Source organism: Podarcis muralis, chromosome 2, assembly GCF_964188315.1.
Source record: "Podarcis muralis chromosome 2, rPodMur119.hap1.1, whole genome shotgun sequence".
In the NCBI taxonomy this organism is placed as follows: Eukaryota; Metazoa; Chordata; class Lepidosauria; order Squamata; family Lacertidae; genus Podarcis; species Podarcis muralis.
In genome coordinates this window covers 60301638-60320625 of record NC_135656.1, presented here as the reverse complement: position 1 = coordinate 60320625, position 18988 = coordinate 60301638, and the positions used below count along the sequence as shown (strand labels likewise).

At 41.7% G+C, this 18988-nt stretch overlaps 1 protein-coding gene across 1 annotated transcript in view; it reads left to right on the top strand.

Moving 5' to 3' along the window:
* LOC144324915 (collagen alpha-1(XXIII) chain-like) overlaps positions 1-18988 on the top strand; it is a 214132-nt gene that overhangs the window by 185078 nt on the left and 10066 nt on the right. The window contains exon 3 of the mRNA XM_077924594.1: positions 9371-9415. Coding sequence (XP_077780720.1) covers positions 9371-9415 — 45 coding nt within the window. The remainder of the gene's footprint in view (positions 1-9370; positions 9416-18988) is intronic.

Below are 18988 nucleotides of genomic sequence, written 5' to 3'. Positions count from 1 at the left end.
GGTACCTTGGGTTACATACGCTTCAGGTTACATACGCTTCAGGTTACAGACTTTGCTAACCCAGTGCTTCAGGTTAAGAACTTTGCTTCAGGATGAGAACAGAAATTGTGCTCTGGCGGTGCGGCAGCAGCAGGAGGCCCCATTAGCTAAAGTGGTGCTTCAGGTTAAGAACAGTTTCAGGTTAAGAACGGACCTCCGGAACGAATTAAGTACTTAACCCGAGGTACCACTGTACAGAGTACCAACTGTCAAAGAAGCCTACTCTCCAGAAGGTGCGAAGTCACAAACTTCTATTACCACAGCCTTTCCCAACTTGGTGCCCTTTATCTGTTTGGGGTCACAACTCACTTAGTCTGAGACAACATGCCCAACGGTCAGGAAATATGGGACAGGTTATCCAGCAACATCTGGGTTTTGGAAGATTGTATTACTGAATGAATTTTAGCATTCAAAGACCAGTCCCGTTCAAACGCTATGGCACTAGTAATGGAAATGAATTTGAAATTGGAGGACTTTGGCTTATGAACTTCCCCATTTAGAAATCCACTCCTTTCTATGAACCTGGCCCCTCAGAACCCAGGCATAGTATGCACAGTAATGCAATTTGCCCCCCTCTCCAGGCAGTTCTCCCGACAGACCCTCTCTTCCAGCCATATTTTATTCCAAAAGAAAGATGAGAAATCTGGTAGCAAGAAAAGTTCACTGGTTGAACCAGAAAATGCTGTATGGGCCTCTGCTTAACTGCAATGTTAGTGGGTTCATTCCTAGCTTCAGTAAGCCATTCTATCATTGTTCCCAGTTCCCCCGTCCTTTCATAAGTTTGCTTGGAGATAGTACGTTTATATAATTGGAAGAGAGAGCCGAGGAATCCCTTCTTCACATTTGTTTTTGTCATTCTTTTTCAGAAGTGGCTTAGAAGGTTTTTAAAAGAAATCATTGAGAGTGTGTAGAAAAATCAAATGCTTTCCAAATCATGCAAAGGGTAGTTCAGTCATCACTGTTTAGTACTTGAGGATGCTAGTTGTGTTTAAAAAAATTATTTACCGTATGTATTTCACTTCTGCACAGAAATATTTCAGCCTCTTAGATCCAGTTTGCAATGCTTCTGCTACACAGTGTGTTCATGTCTATAAGAAAAGAAAGAGGGAAATGTTGTCATGTTGGCATATGCTTGTATAACAGCACAGGACTAAGAGGTGGAAGCTGAAATGTGTAATTTAGCCAAATATGTAATTTATTTGTTTTATTTTGAATAGTTCTTGAAATAAATGCTGTTGGAATTTTTATAGCTGAAATTCCCAGCATGAAATTGTCTTTTGAAATTGAACATTACAAATAGCTCCATTGTTAGTTTTAGGCCACAAAATAAATTAAATTTCATTTTATTTTTGGAGTTCTGAGTATTCCCATACAAGGTATCCTACATGTATTTGACTGCCTCTATAAAAAAAGAATATTACTTTTTAAATACTGATTGAACAATGCAAAAGCTTCCATGTGTAATTTTTTTTTTGTCTGGAACGGGTGGGGAATTATGTGCAGGATCCCACACAGAGAGAGAGAGGCTTGAATAATGACTGAGCCATAAGACCCTTCCATACCTTCACTAGAACACCTGGAAAGTTTGGAGAAAGCTGCATTTTCTTTGCTGCTTGAAATTTGGTCTTGTTATATAACTTTTTACTTCACAGTTTGAATTCCTAATTCAAATATTAGAAGTTGTTTGGTATGGAGGTAGGTAGGAAAATCCCCAATATTAGTTATTACATTCTGGAGAAATATGCTGGTGAAATAATCCCTAGCGTTAAAAATGCCTTTGGCAATTTTTTATTTTGCTTATAAAGATGCATGGTTTAATTCAACTTCATTTTCACTGAAAGGTGTGTAATTGTATGTATGCCTCTCTGGAAGATAGCAAGTCAGTGCTAGGGTTTTAGATAGTGTTGTTTTTCTAGAAAAAGAGGTGCCGGAACTTAACTATGAACTCTCTTATAATGGCAATGGTCCCCAACTGAGAGGTGGATAATTCCAGCCTGAAAAAAGTCCTTGTTTTAGGCCAAGTCTACCAGTACATCTCCCCCCTACACAAACATTCAGAAAAGGGGTGGGAGGTAGTATCTCAGTGATAGTGTAACTGCTCTGTATGTAAAAGCTCCTGTGTTCAATCTTTGACATTTCCATGTAATGCTCCCTCTCTGAAACCCTGCAAAGCCTTTGCCACTCAGTGTAAATAGTAGTGAGCTAGATGGACTAGTGGCCTGTCTCATTTTAAGGAAGATTCCTATCTGCTTATCAAATATTGTGCCCGCCCCATGCATGATAAATTTGCTTCACAAAAGTCTCCAATTGCTATGGATATTCTGATAGCAACGTAAATTGCGTCTCAGTTTTTGAAAAAGAATGCTGCCTAGTTCTTCTCGGTTTTCCTTCAGTTATGCTTGAAGGCCCCTTGGATGATGCTCACCAAATTAATAATGAAATGTACTTAGTTGCTCTGGCCATTTAGGTTTTAGAAACTGCCAGATGTCAATTGCAGCACCACTAGTGCCATCTTGTACAAATATTTGGATACTTCTTCGAGCAGCATTGCTTCATATCTATTTTTATATAAAATTGCCTCATTTCACATTGCTTTGTTCTTTCAATTTGAACCAATTTTCCCATAGGAAGCTGTAAAAAGGGCTTACAAAAAGTGATTCCTGATGGCGGAGCACTACACATCCGGCATAGTTTAAAAGTCGCCCATCCTGTTTGTCATACAAAGTATGTGCAGCGTCCATGTCACTATCAGTCTGTGCCTGGGATTCCAAGTATAATCCAAATGAGGAAATGTTGCCTAAGATTTTCCCCACCTCCTGTTCTTTGCGTGTGTGTGTTGAGAAAGGTTTTTTTACGACTAAAAAAAAAACTTAGGATTAATGTGCTGTAGTTCATGGCAAATGGGGGCAGGCAGTTGGTAGAATGTTTACTAAATTGTGCTGTTGTAATGCTGAAATATTACATGGTAATGTTTGCTGGGTGTTCTTCCAGTTTATAGGCATATTCCTATAGTGAAGCAGTACTGCAGGAAACACTCAGTGGCTCGTTTCCACATGATGCTAAGCCAAACTATGACTTAGTGAAAAGCAAGCATGCAGGGAGCCTCCCCCAGGCAAGCCAAGTTGGGCCCAACATTGGGGGAGGGGGCGTCGCATGTGCATGACATCACACATGCAATGCACCCCCCATACCCCTGTCTGGCCAGGTCTGCTGGGATGGGTGGGCATCCCTTTGAGGCGGGGAGAGTGTGGAGGGCGGAAACCGGCGCCCCTGGCATCCCCAGTGCTGCTGCTGCAGTGATACCCAGAGCTAAGCTGTAGTTTGGCATATCATTATGTACCTCCTGCATACAAACTGCAAATAGTTAACCAAGAACAAACTTTGCTTATAGCTCAGAGTTTGTTTGAATCGAAACAAACTGTAGCCCACTACAGCATTTAACACTAAACCAAACTATGGCTTAGCTCCAGGTCTTGTAGCAGCAGGAGGACTGGGGGAAGAGCAAAGCAGTTGTGATAGTCTCCCTGGGTGCTTCACATAAAGGGAGTGCTGCTGCTGCTGCTGCTGCTGAGCAGAGACAGCTCCTTTTTTTTGTTTTTTAAAATTGTTTTTATTTTTTATCGATGTCATTTTAAATTGTGATACTAAAGCTGTATTCTTAGTTTTAGATTTTATGATTTATATGCTTTGGTTGTGTACTTTGGTTGTGTACTTTTTGATGTGTTTTATTTATTGTTTATGACTTTTGTTATGTTGGTAATTATGTAAATCTTGTCATGTTGTAAGCCGCCTTGAGCATTGTTTTAACTATGGAAAGGCAGCATACAAATAAAAGGATGGATGGATGGATGGATGGATGGACATGCTTACTCATTCTCATTAAGTCATAGTTTGGGTCCTTAGCATTACAAGGTGTCTACATTAAAAATAATATGCAAAATTACAAAATTAAATTACCTGCTGCCACAGGCACTAATCTGTAGGTGCTTGTGATACCTGCACAATCATATTCTACATACTGCATAAGGAAAGTTCTGAAGAATCAGAGCAAAGCCCCATCTAATCCACCATACTGTTCTCACAGTACCTAACCAGATGGCCATGGGAAGCCCACAAGCTGGTAATGAGCTGTGTGAAGAACTTTAAATTGTAAAAGGAATGAAGGTGATTGACAGGATATTATAAATTGATTACTGAGGAAATTGCAATTTCCTCTCAGTAGAAGCACTGGCAAACCACCCTTTACAACTGAGTAAGAATAGGTTATTTCCAGCATAGTTGTAATTAGACAGGCACTGTGGGTTAAACCACAGAGCCCAGGGCTTGCCGATCAAAAGGTTGGCAGTTCGAATCCCCACAACAGGGTGAGCTCCCATTGCTTAGTCTCTGCTCCTGTCCACCTAGCAGTTTGAAAGCACGTCAAAGTGCAAGTAGATAAATAGGTACTGCTCCAGCGGGAAGGTAAACGGCGTTTCCGTGCGCTGTTCTGGTTTGCCAGAAGCGGCTTAGTCATGCTGGCCACATGACTCGGAAGCTGTACGCCTGCTCCCTCGGCCAATAAAGCGAGATGAGCGCCGCAATCCCAGAGTCGTCCACAACTGGACCTAATGGTCAGGGGTCCCTTTACCTTTACCTTTACAGCAGAGCATAGTGTAACCATTCAATAAACTGTAGTGTTAAATTCTGGTTGAGTTCTGTCTATAACTAGCAATAGAAGGGGGAGGTGTGTAAATAAAATATTCCTCTTTTTATAGTGATGTGATGGCAGCAAATACTTTATAAACTGGTATTGATTCCTATATACTTGTATGTCATACTATTTACTCTTCGCAAAAGGACTAGAAAGGAGAATAAGGGGGGTTTCTGTTTGCTTTTAAAGATCAATGCTTAGCAGTAATTAAAAGTTCGTGCTTTTCTCAAAACATACTTTTTTCATTCTGGTGCAGTCTAATTCAGATTTCTGTCTCGTTAATGTCAATGCAGCAACAACAAAGATGATTTCTTCTTGTGGTTCTTTGAACAAGAGTCCTTTATTTACATTTTTATGGAAGTTTTTTGTGAGTGCAGTGTAAATACGAAGCATAAAACAGCGTACTCCTCAACATCTTGTCACATTCCAGCAAAGCAGGCCTATTTCTATAGGAATATTGAGCTTATTAGGAACAACAGAACAAAACAAGAAACACTTCACAATCTGGAAACATTATGAGGAATTGTTGATATACATCATAAAACAGTTGCCATTTGATAACAAGTGATAATCAGTCCAGTTTACTAGTTGGTGCTGAAGTTTCTTTATATTCACTGTTGAATGGCTAGTAAACAAGGCATTAAAATGAGCATTGTGTTAGCACTCATCACTGACTACAAGATGCTGTAAAAATTAAAAACAGTACATATCCTTCCACTCAATAAATTGCAACCAGTTAAACTACTTTCCCCATAAAAGTTGGAACAGGACTCTTTCCCTGTTGTACTGTTCTGCAATCCAACCATCTTATTGCACCTTGGTGCAAATCTTATATCCAGGTTATTTATAATGATTTCCATTGTCACATACAGTGGTACCTCAGGTTAAGTACTTAATTCATTCCGGAGGTCCGTTCTTAACCTGAAACTGTTCTTAACCTGAGGTACCGCTTTAGCTAATGGGGCCTCCCGCAGCCGGTGCACCGCCAGAGCACGATTTCTGTTCTTATCCTGAAGCAAAATTCTTAACCTGAAGCACTATTTCTGGGTTAGCGGAGTGTGTAACCTGAAGCGTATGTAACCCGAGGTACCACTGTACTGCTGAAATCCAGCAATACTGATATAATAAGAAAACAACAATAAACAGAAGAGATAGTACAGATTTTCAGTAATATACTATCCCTGAATAAGATATTATTGTTAAAAACAAACAAACCCAAGACTGTAGGTATCTTGCAGAGTATAAAAGCATATGGAAATATTCATTGGCCTTAGTGGTAGCTACTTGTGATAGATGGTCATCAGTTTTAGTCAAGTACACAATGGGATTTGTATATCAAGTTATTTCAATGGAATACAATATAAGTTGATGATCAGTTGTTCTAGCTGCTTCTCCCCTTTTTTCTAGGATGGGGGTAGCTACCCTATAGGTCTCCAGATGTTGCTGAACTACAACTCCCATTGTCCCTTACTATTGGCTGTGCTGGCTAAGGCTGATAGGCGCTGGATCCAACGTCGTCTAGAGGACCACATCTTACCCAACTCTGTTTTAGGGAAACTATCCCCTCATACATTGAAAGAACCCATGAGAGGTTTAATATATCAGTGCTCATCAGAGTTGTCATGTTACAAACAAGCTTAGGAATGCTGAACCAAAGATTTAAGCTCCCTCTGAACAGGGTGGGGAATACATAACTGTATACAAACTGTTTACAAACAGGGACTCTTCCCACTGCCCACATTTGCTGCCATGCATGTCCAATGAGTATGTGTCCACCTACAGTCAAAATCTTCTCCAAATTTGCTCATGGTTTCTGGCCCCAAACAGCCAACCCAACATACCCAAGCCTTCCCGTCCCCACAGAAAAAAAACCCACACAAAAACAACAACCAGCCTGTGCTCTGTATAGCAGTCCCTGTGGAAGAGCCTGAAGCAACTGGCAGCTTCAGCATCTCCATTTAAAATAGACTTCTTTCATGTGGATTCAGTTATGAGGAAGGAGTCTTTCTGCTTTATCCAGCTGTCTTGTAACTGGCATTGGGGAAAGGGATGTGTATGCCTTTCCAAAATTTTGATATTGCAAATCTGTAAATAAACAATCCCCCTGAGCTGTTTTGAATCATAAGGCTGTGTGTGAATCTCACATAGCTGTCAACGTTTCCCTTTTTTTAAGGGAAATTCCCTTATTCTGAATAGGATTCCTCGCAACAAAAGGGGAAAAATTGACAGCTATGGAATCTCATTGTATGCCTTTCATTCCCCTCTACAACCTTCCTAATTTTGGATCAGTCGGAATCCGGGGCCCAGTGCAAAAACCAGCAGGAGTTTACCTGGAAATCAAACCAGCTAGAAACACAAAGCCCTCCAATAAGTCTATGTATAGTAGGTAATATTAACCAATTTATTGTTAGATATTGATATCATGTGAGCTGCTGTCCTGATAGAGTACATTATGAAATCAAGTGTGTGAATCAGCATGCTGGTGCTTTGACACTACAGCAACTGCTGGGTGGCATAAGGCAGGGCAAGACGACACAGTACCCAAAACAGAAATTAATCTGCAATGCATATCTGTAATATTTTACATGGTTCAGTTTGCCACAGGATTAAGGTTTAGAAGAAAACTATTATGAGTGCACTGACCTCTGTGCTATGCAGCCTCTTTAGTATGCTTATATTGCTGCAGTTTAAGGATACTGCCATCTTCAAGGACTTGTGGGATTTTCACATACATAACTGTACGATTAAGTGTGTTCTCCTTCTTGGTCTGTGTACAGTATATAAAATTCCCCCTTGGGCTTCACAAGAGTATTGCAGTGCAGGCAAGACTATTAACAAGTGTTGTTTATATTTCAAGTGGGATCTCTAGATCTTGCCTAATACCTCTTTTACATATGTAGAAAGGAAACATGTTTTTGGCAGTTCAACAATTATTTCATAGACTAGGAATGTCTAATAGTCTAGATCTTTTTATATGGTTTCCACTAACTGAAGCGTTTATACAACAATGCAGATGATGAAAACATGCAGTATTGTAAAAACTGACAATACAGTGTTACAGATGGAAAGCTTTCTTCTTGTTTTTTAAAAAAATGAGTAGTACTTCTATCATTTTTCTCACTGCCTGTTGATTGCAGTGGCTTCAGATCTTCCCTGCTGAATAAGCAAGACCACCAACCACAGACATATATCTCTTTCCCACTGGCACCCCATCACAAGGCCCATTCCAGCTTCCTTCTCTCCTTCCCTCCTCTCTGTCCCTCCCCAAGGCTTGATGCAAGACAGTAGGGCCATTCCACTTTCCCCTATCCCTCTATCTTTCTGTCCCCCTCTCCCTTCCCCATACAGCAATGCAAGACAGGGGGCCATTTCAACCTTATTTGTTTAGAAATTTTCTTAAATTTAAATTCTGCCATTCTTCCATCATGGATCTGAAAGTGACATACACATGTGGTTCCCAGGCAATCAAATGCTCACCAAACCCAGACCTACTTAGCTTCAGCAGGGTGGTGGCCTCATGTGCCTTTGGGCCACACCTTAGTTTTGGTTTTCTCCTCCCTTCACCTCTCTGTCATTCCTATTATCCTCTTCCTAACAGGACTGCTTTGGTTCCACACACCCTTTCCTTTCCTCCCCATCCCCCATCCACTGCCCCATTTCTCCCATTCTTGCTTGTTTTTGCCACCCACACCACCTCCAGGGATGCCCTGCAAGGCAGTGGTGTCATAGAATCATAGAATCCTAGAGTTGGAAGGCACCCAAGGGCCATCTCATCCAACCCCCTGCAATGCAGGAATCTCAGGTAAAGCATCCATGACAGATGGCCATCCAACCTCTGCTTAAAAACCTCCGAGGAAGGAGAGCCAACCACCTCTTGTGGGAGTCTGTTCCACTGCTGAACAGCTCTTACTGTCAGAAAATTGTTCTGAATGTTTAGTTGGAATCTCCTTTCTTATAACTTGAAGCCATTGGTTCAAGTCCTACCCTCCAGAACAGGAGAAAACAACCATGTTCCCTCTTCCATGTGACAGCCCTTAAGATATTTGAAGATGGCTATCATATCTCCTCTTTTCCAGACTAAACATAACCCAGCTCCTTCAAGCACTCCTCGTAAGGCTTAGTTTCCAGACCCTTGATCATCTTGGTTGCCCTCCTCTGCACACATTCCAGCTTATCAATATCCTTCTTAAATTGTGGTGCCCAGAATTAGACACAGTATTCCAGGTGTGATCTGCAGAATAGAGTGGTACTATTACTTCCCTTGGTCTGGACACTAGACTTCTGTTCAGCTTCTTTTCCCCTGGCATTTCTCCACCACTGCCATCAATCCCTCAGGAGTCAACAAAGAGGAAGCATGTGAAGGTGCTTGAGGGGCATTCGAAAGAGGCAAATGTGGGCCACAGTATCATAGGAGGATGATGGCACATGCAGCTGAATGAAATTGGAGGGCTGCATCTGGGCTGCAGATTCCGCACCCCAGCACATGATGCTATTGCATTGTGAAAGCCAAAGAGGCTTCTCAACCTGGTCACTGCCTCAGTGGAAGACTGCTTGGGATCCCCATGTAAACTGGTTTAAGATTTCTGAAAGGTGGATAAGTGGGACCAAAGTTACATGTATGTATTTTTTTTCCCTGCACAGGTCCACCTGGAAGGCGAGGAAAGGCTGGACGACGAGGAGATCCAGGTAAGTCCCTGTGTCTTGTGCAAAAATGTTAGTAAGCTGTCGGTATGAACTAGGAGAGGAAAGTTTGAAATGGTGGTTTGAAAAGTAGTGTTTTCGTTCTCAGGCATAATAGGCCACCAACTGTGAAATGTTTACTGTTTTCTTAGTTATAGGAGCAGCCTATTGAATTACTGACTACCAAATAAAAACTTAGATGTTCAGCCATTTCTTTCTGTTGTAAGGGCTAATGCTTGGTTCAGATATGGCTTGTCCTCTGCGGGCCATTTTTGACCTACCTGTCAATCACCTGACTTCACATGATGTCAGGCAATTCAAACTTCAAAGAAAAATCAAGAGCACACTTGTAAGTGTGGTTCTGATTCTTCCCTTCTTTTACAGCCCCAACTTTAATTTAAGCCAGGGCTGCAAAGAAAGGTTTTGTTTTGTTTTTTTGGTTGTGTTATGTTTTGTTTTTGCAGCCATGGGTTGAATTCAAGCAAAGATTCCTTCTGAAAGCATGGTTTGCATTTAGTGTTTTCAGCAGGGATCGACTCTGATTGGGAGCTCCCAAGTGGAATCCATCCCAGCAGAGCTTGCATTTGGCACCAAATTTAAAAGATGCAAGCCATGCTTGCCAAGGAACAATCAGGACCATGCTTTAAGGCTCCAGATTGTTCCTTTGCAGCTGAAGCTTTCCCTGCCCAACACCAATGACTGGGAGAAATAGCTTTGCAGGCATAATTTGGCCGTGGGGTCAGAGGTTCCCCATCCCTTCTATAAATAGTCGTAACATCCTTAATGCAGAGGGGGAATATACAAGTCACATGGATATAAGCCAGGGGTCAGCAAACTTTTTAAGCAGAGGGCTGGTCTACTGTCCCTCAGACCTTGTGGGGGGCCAGACTATATTTTTTTTGGGGGGTGAACAAATTCCTATGCCCCACAAATAACCCAGAGACGCATTTTAAATAAAGGACACATTCTACTCATGTAAAAACACTAGGCAGGCCCAGCAAATAACCCAGAGATGCATTTTAAATAAAAGGACACATTCTACTCATGTATAAACACGCTAATTCCCGGACTGTCCGTGGGCTGGAATTAGAAGGCGATTGGGCCAGATCTAGCCCCTGGGCCTTAGTTTGCCTACCCATGGTATAAGCCATAGGAGAGCAGCTCCCATACATGCCCTAGTTTAGGGAGCTAAAAGCTCATTAATAATCTGAGGCTGAAAATTGTTATAGAGAATGCTGCATAAAGGGCCAGCCCTGCTATTTAATTTTTTGTACTTAAAGATGACAAGGAGTAAAGCACACTTGTATCTATACCAAACTGACTGCCCCAATTGAGGCTGGTCCTGTAGAGGTATTTAGACCATAGTCCCATCATAGTTAATGGGATCTTTTCCAGTTACTACAGATTGAAGATGTGGACAGGTATACTTGCAGGGCTTAGAGTGACCATTTGCCCTTTTGAAACTTGCCCATCTTGGTTTGTGAAATCTAAGAGGGAGAGATCGACTGCTGGGGATGGAGTGCGGTGTGTCCAGGGAATTGTGAATGCCTAGCTAGTAATAGCTTCAGATTTAAACCTCATGGTTTTTTTATTTGTTCTTACAGATAATACAAATAGCACTAAGGCAATAGTTCTGTCAGTGCAAGCTTTCCAGCTTGCCAAAGAGATTAATCCCCTTTCTTCTCCACTCACATGCTGTTCTGGGCGGTTCTCTGGGGGGTGAGCCAAATTTGTGGGGGTCACTTAGGGGAGAGAAAAGACAATGCTCCATTGCACTAGTGAGATCCCTTGCACTGGCTTCTGCTAGTGTGATTCTTTAGTTGAATCTCACCCTATTGTCGGGGGAAAAGATCTGATTTATTTGCATTGCATAATTGAATTTTGTGCTTATATCCAACTTAGAAATGAGTGTACTAATTAAGGACAGACCTTAATTACATTGATTATTTAGTGTGTGATGTAATCTATCTCTGTGCCTCGGTTCTGATCAGTCACTTTCCACAGCTTTTGTTTCTTTCTGCTCCAGCGCTTTTCCAGAATTCTGCCTTGGGGACCAAAGATTAGACTGGAAGTGTGCGGAAGGGCAGAGCATTAAACATAAACTTCACATATTTTGATTTAATGCTTTAACCACATAATTATTGTTCATCTGCAGCAGTAAAAGGCTGCCTTTGGATCATATTACAAACACTGCCAGCAGAAGAGGAATTATAAAGAATTAATATGACTCAACCATGTCTATTTAGATTTTTCTGTAATTGGGGAGGAAAACTAAGAAGTGATTTTAGTTGTTCTTGGCAAGGAATCCCGTGCACTGTATCGTTTTTTAAGCAGATGGTTATATTGATATATTCTTCTGTAATAGAGGGAAAGCATATATAAAAATAGGGAGGCACAGGGGCAAACACAACGCAAAACTGAAATACAGCATGCTGGATAGACAAGGGCTCTGTAATGTTGTGCCAGAGAATGCTTGCTGTTATCTGTAATACAGCCTAACCAAAGAGCAGAAAGCTCTTGGTGTATTGGTTTTGGCTTAGCTGCCGAATGTTTGTTATCACAGATAGCTTGGATATATATCTGTATATTTGTTTCGGAGCCTTACCACACAGAAACCAGGTCCTTGCTTCTTTGCCACAGCTGATAAATGGGAGTAGAAATTTATTTGCTCTGTATGATAGCATCCCTCCCTAGAGGCTTGTATGTGGTTACAACTTTACAGCTTCCAGACAAATTCTGACATAGAGCCAAAGGCCCAACAGTAGTTTGGCTTGCTTGAGGGAGCTTTGTGCTGGCTATCGAAATGAAAATTTTAAAAACTTTATTTTATTTTTAAAACCTATACTGTATAGTGAAACCCTCGCTACAGCACTTTCAAGCCAGGACATTTTGCCAACTTCAGCACAGAACAGCAGCAGAGTTATTAGTTATTGTCATAATTAAGTCAATTCACAATCCACTGGACCCTTAACTCTTTTACCTTGCAAAATAATTTATGAACTGTGATACTCGTGGACCAGACCTCTGGAGTGTGATACTGTTGGACATGTGACAAAAACATTTTTTGCTGTTTTCCATTGATAATTGTTTCTTCTTTTTCTTTGCAAAATTACCTTGGGGTTCAAGCCAACCAAGTGGACAAGTGGTGGAGTAGATAACCAAAAAGGGACAGGGTTTTCACCTTCACCCCATGGCACAGAGTAGGAAAGGAAGGGCAACAGTCCTTTCATTTGGTACAGGGTTTGCAGAAAGAGGTGAGGAAGCAGCAGCACAACTTCCTCTTGTCTCAGGCACTCTGTACAAAATTTCAAGGTTGAACACCTGTCTGATTCATATATGTGCAGCAGATATGGAAAGGCAACCATCTTAGCAACGTCTGTTGAGATATTTCTTCACTCAAGAGAGGGTAGGAAGCCATTTAAAGGAAGAGCCTGTGACTCTTCATGATGCCTGCCATCGGGCAGAAAGGAGAAGTAGCTGCTGCAGTTCGTTCTTTCAAGGTTGGCTCCTACTTCCCACTTAAACCCCTGCCTGAACTGGAGTGACGAGACACAGTGCCCAATCCTATCACTGTAATAATGGGGGGGGACATGATTTCCTTACATCCAAGGTGGCCCTTACCCAATAAGTTGACTGATGATGTAGGAAGTTCACCACCTGAATGGTTGACCTGTGTGGAACTTACTTCCATGTAAATATGGCGAAAACTGAACTGTAAACTATCCGTTACCAGCCATTTTGTGCCAGGTATAATCTGGCATCAGATTTCCTGTATATTTTGTCTTATGTTGTCAGGTGCTGTTGTGGTTGCTCGAGAATAACCAGGCAGGACTCCGACCTGTCTTTTACAGGCTTTATTTTGGTGCAAACTATTTACAGTCAAGAGCATCATAAGTTCATGTCTGGCTCAATTGCTAGCAGAATCCGGGAGTGGTCTGTTCTTGTACCTCCCCCAACATAAAAGTTTTGTCACTCCCAGGCTTTTCCGCCCCTCCCTGCACCTCAAACCAGTTCTCATGATGGGCGAGGGCATCCGGCTTGCTCAGGCGTGGTGTTAAGGCTCTTTCTATCATCCTCTGGTCCTTGTACCTCTTCTTCACTGGAGGTGGGGCTTTCTTCCTCGCCGGAAGAGGAACTGCTTCACAAGATTTTCGGAGGCTCCCTGTAACACAACTCCCCCTCTATCTCTCGCCTCTGAGCCGATGGCAGTTCCCTGACATATGTTAACATTTTAGTTATTTTTGTTTGCAAAATATCTTTAAATCTCAAAATCTCTTGAATCAATTGTACTGTTAGCCCCAATCACTGATGGATCTTTTTTCTCCCTCCAGAATTTCTGTAATGACATACACATACAAAATTCAGACACTAGGAGTTTCTTCAGGCCCAGCCCAATGTATTTCTTCCTCTGTTTGTATTTTCATTGTGTCGTTGACCTTCATTTCTAAACAGGAAAAGTTCATTGATTCTGAAGGTCTTTCCCCTGCAGTGTGTATATAGCAAGAAACTCAAATATATTGAGTCACTTGATTCTACATGATCCGTTTTATGTATTTCTGGTAGTAATTTGGTTGCTTCATTTAATTGCTTCCACATGTCTGTCTCATGAGAGCAGTCACTGTGCACTTCGTGGTATTGGCTAGTAAACTGCAGTGTTCACTTTGCTAATAGGCTTTATGGGGTAGCCTCTTTTGAAAGAGGCTGCTCTTTAAAATCAATTGGTTTTACAATTGGACTATGACTTCAAGATGCTTAAAAGTGACCACTTGGAAAACCTGGTCTTCTCCAGCCTTCTATGATGTGCCTCGGCATGAAAGTAGTTTCCTTGCTTGCCTTGCAACAGTTCACTAATTCTCTCAACAGTTCACTAATGCACTGTCTATACTTGCTTTCAAACTATCCTGCAAAACACTGGGTTTCTTTGCAACCTTATTAAGGGCTTCTCAATTAGAAGATTAGTTACATTTATTTATTTATTACATTTTTGCCCCCTCTTTTCCCCAGGAGTTCCCTCCCCCCTCTCCAGTTTACACTCACAGCAAAACTTTGTAGGCTGAGACACCATGACTGGCCCAATATTGCACAGGGTGCTTCATAGCATACCCTTTGACATTTATCCAGTGAAAATAGGGACATCCTATCATACTCTCCAACATTTTTCCAATGAAAATAGGGACATCCTACTGATCCTAAGGACACTCTGGGATCAAAGCAAAAATCAGGGCGGCTTCTCTGAATCAGGGTCGTCCCTGGAAAATAGTGACACCTGGAGGGTCTGCCATAGCTGAGTTGGGATTTGTATCGTATCTTAGTCCAGATGTGGAAGCCTCTGAGAACCTTAAAACCCACTCCTGATTGTTCCTTGGCAAGCTAAGGATGCTAGGGGTGCTGATCCACAAGTCCCAGTGGGATGGGATGCAATACAGAATTTCACAGCAGGCACTCCATAGCACATCCAGTCCTACCAGTGCTTGCTGTGCTGTGTCATTGGTGATGACAGTAATGGGCAGGGCTGCATTGTGAAATTCCCAGTGGGAAAACTCTGTAGTGTATTTGAACTCTCTGGCATGTGCTGATATATGTGCAAGTGCAAATATTCATTGGCAACTTGAATTCAAGCCGGCAGTGCAGATGATGATTCTCTGCAGGCATGACTCAAGCTGCACCTACAAAGGAAAAATGTCCCTTTATCTCACAGCTTGGATTCAAGTCAGCAATGAAAATAATCTTTGTAGGCACAGCTTGATATTGCCAGTATCTTAGATCCAACAAAAAGGAACTCTGGTGTTAAAGAAGATGGAGATTTCGGCAGATAGTATTTATATTAATACTCTGCATGGATTAAATATAAATGTACCATACAGGAATTCGAGAAAATAAACAGCATTTATTTAAAATTGTTTTAATAGTTGCTCAAATGTACAGCAAACCCCCCGCTCCCCAGCCATTCAGAAAGGTTAATTATTTCCAGCACTGCTGTTGTTTTAACAACTTTCCACAAAATATTCCCAGGACAAAACTATCTAACAAGTCTCAGCAGATGTTTGTCTCGTCCCAAAGTACATTTATGATTACAAAAGCATATAAAGAAGAATGCAAGCAAGTGAAAATCATGAATAAAACTTGGAATTTAATAAATAATAACAATAATAACAATAATAACGTAACATAGTGCTCTTCAGGTTTTTTTTGTTTTAGCTTTGTCACATGGTGGCCATAAATTTTACAAATCTCTCAGAATAGCTTGCACTGGTAGTAGTCGTTGTTACAGGGAGGAAAAAACGAAGGTCACAGTTGTGCTTTAACTCCTGGGACCATTAGAAAGGATGTATTTCTATATACAGGACTCTCTTTGGAATGAAACTCCCATTCATAGTATTTACATGATCATAGAAAAATAAGGAAACGCTCTCCTTGTTCTGAGTGTCTCAGTATCTTAAGATTACTGCACACTGGGTGAGTTGGAAGCACCGGTAGGTGATCTTCCTGAAAGGCAGGTCACAAGCACGATCCTGTGTATAATCTTTCATAAATTATATTTGGATTCAGCACATGTTAAAGACTTTTTTGGTGTATCCATTGAAATAGCTATATGTCAATTAAAAAAAAAGTACAAGTATGTAAATTAGGGAGCCAATTTACTTAGGTACTTAAAGCATTATTAATCCTGCTCTTTAAACTTATAAATAATAACAATAACAATAATAACAAAAGACAAGTAGTGGATACAGTTTTAGTAGATGTGCAATGAGTGAGTGAGTCAGTTCTGACTGGAGATGATCGAGCCCATAGGGTTTGGTATATGTCAGGCATTCCCCACAATGTCTGCAGGCACGAAGACATTTCACTTTGGTAGATGCACACTTTTTACGCCTGAAAGGCAGGAACAGGAACTGTGAATGTTTGTTTGCTTGTTAGTTATTTTAAATAGATTTGTATTTAAATGACATCAAGCCAAATAAGTGTGAGCTCCATAACAAGTCTGCACAGCCACATGTTTTCCTCGTTGCAACTCTTCAGTCCCTATCCTTGTTTCTCTTGATTGTTTATCTGAGCCGTACTTCCTAGCGTATACAATGCCAAGCTTTCTTAAATGCTAGCAGGACTGTGTTCCAAGGCTTCAAACTCTTTGGAAAGAATTCTCTCATCTCATCACTTTTGCTCTCTCTCAAGTTCCATCATGTTATATGTTCAACAGATACAAAGTCATATTTCATTTTCTAAAATTGGGAATGGAAAATTCCAGTTCCGGTCCTGTCATCTAGCCATCCTCTGAAGAACAAATATGGTTCAGTAGCTAGGAGCCAGGACACAAAAAAATTATGACTGAACTATTTAGTATTGGTTTACTGAATAAGTCAGTTTTTACAGAGTAGTATTTGTTTGCTGTTTTAACTGCTGTTTGCTTGCATTTTTGGATGAGGGCATTTAAATTGTTGTTCAGTTGTGATTTCAATCCACCATCTTTGTAATTTTGAGAATGTTTAATTCATTAAATGGGGTGTACATTTTTAATTAATTAAGCAGGGTGTACATTGATAAATAGATTTGTACCAAGAAGTCTAAAGGGCATTGTTTTCTCAGGCAGCAGTTTTTCAGCTACATGCAAACAGCATGAAGAAGAATCTCATAAAGTGTTTGTGGCGTGATCAGGGCCAGTTCATATGTTCTAAAATCCTCCACATGGAGAGATGCAGCCACATAGAGGCGGTAACATATTAACTGGTGTAGCCACATTGTATCTGTTATCACTTGTCCATGCTAATGAGGTGGGTCAATTGGTTACATAGTTGGGCAAGTCGCTGTCTTTTAGCTTTATTCCTCCTCTGTGAAACAGGAATAATAGTGACTTATGTTTCCTTCCTTCTTAGTAAGTGATATGTGGTGGAAGTCTATACACGACTAATCAGAAGCATGTTTCATCAAATTTAACGAAGATAGAATTGCAGCCAAAGATGGCCAATTTTTGAAGTGCTGTAACCATGGTACTAAGTTAGCACTAGCAATTCTAGATGGGCATTTGGCCTGATCCAGTAGCCTCTTCTTACATTCTTAGGTTCTTTGTTTCATAATATATTGTTGTGATTCGAGGACCCGATCCCCGCTTGGGGAATAAAGACACGTGGACACAGTATGTAAGGTTAATGGGTAAGGAAAAGGCCACAACTTTATTGATTACAGCATGTGTGAAGGTATTGGCTTAGGCATTGGACCACGGAACCTTAGACTCCACCCACTTGGAGAGGGGTGAGTCTGAGGAGGGGTTAACCACCAGTAGGGGGAGCCCGTTGATGCTAATACAACTATAGGCTCTCTTTCTGATGTCACCGAGGGTCGTGCCTTGGCCCCCCGCCACACAGGCATCGGACAGGATCCACAACCGCTGGATTCCTTTAGCGGAATACCCAAAATTGCCGGGGAAGGCGATGGCTACACCTTGCCCCCCGAAACACCAACAACACATTCCAATGCCTAACCGCCAAATACCACGAAAGCTGTGACGGTTGCTACGAGGTAGGCGAAAAAAACCAAGAGGCCAGGCCAATTTAGCCAATTGGAAAAAACTCCTACCAGGCCCCCTGGTTAAACAGGACGACCAACCAGAGGTCCATAGCAAAGTCTCAGGAAAGCTAATCTAAAGGGAGTGGAGGGTGGGTGACTCGAAGAAAATGTGTGTGCAATGGCGGGGGTGGCTGGTGCGGCCGCATTTGAGCGGCAAGCCACGCCCCCACCAAGCTTCCCTATTGCGTGCCCAACCGGGGAGGGGCGTGGTGCGCCAGCCCTGGAGTTGAAGCAGGGGGCGGAGCGCCCCCTGCATGACGCGGGAATCGTCTCCCGCTCACAACCCCTTCCCTCCTGGAGGAGGAGAGGCTCTGTCATGTTCTTATTTTGCCCTGTAAAGCATTCCTGTTTCTCTGCCAGTTTATCTCATGGTACATTATGTAGAAATTTTACTTGTCACCTAATTCATGCATCACTTAGGCAGTATAGGTCATAAAATATATCCTGGAGAGCATATAAATTTCTCTTAAGAGGAATAAATGAAGACTTGTGATTTTCTGACCAATAACTTGTCATTAAGCCAAACCACAAAGTCTTTGTACTGGTCAACTTGAGAAGTAAAACCAATTCATCCTTCCATTAAGTTTTATACCTCAGGACATGTTAGGGTTCCGACATGGAGCCTCCTGGTCTGCGCACGGGTGCCTGGCTTTCTAAGTACGTGAAAACTTGGACGGAAAGGAACCATCTTGACTTCCTAGGCTCCATGCCCCAAGTAGTCTATTGGTTTTTCCAGGTCAGGATTTGATTATAAATAGTTCCAAGTAAAGCCTAGATCTTTGCCTAGATGACATCAAGATTCTGGCCTTGTCTATATGAATCTCTACTTTCCCTTTAGAATACCCACAGCTAGAGTCCAGATTGTCTTCTGGTCTGCCACATCCCAACACCCACACACCCACCAGCACATCAATGTCATCCAGCTCCCTTGTTCTTATGCCTGCCTGCCTTTCAACTTGCTGCTTTCCATCATCTTTGTTCCAGTAAACTGCTTGGCTCAGCTGTATTCCCTGGTCT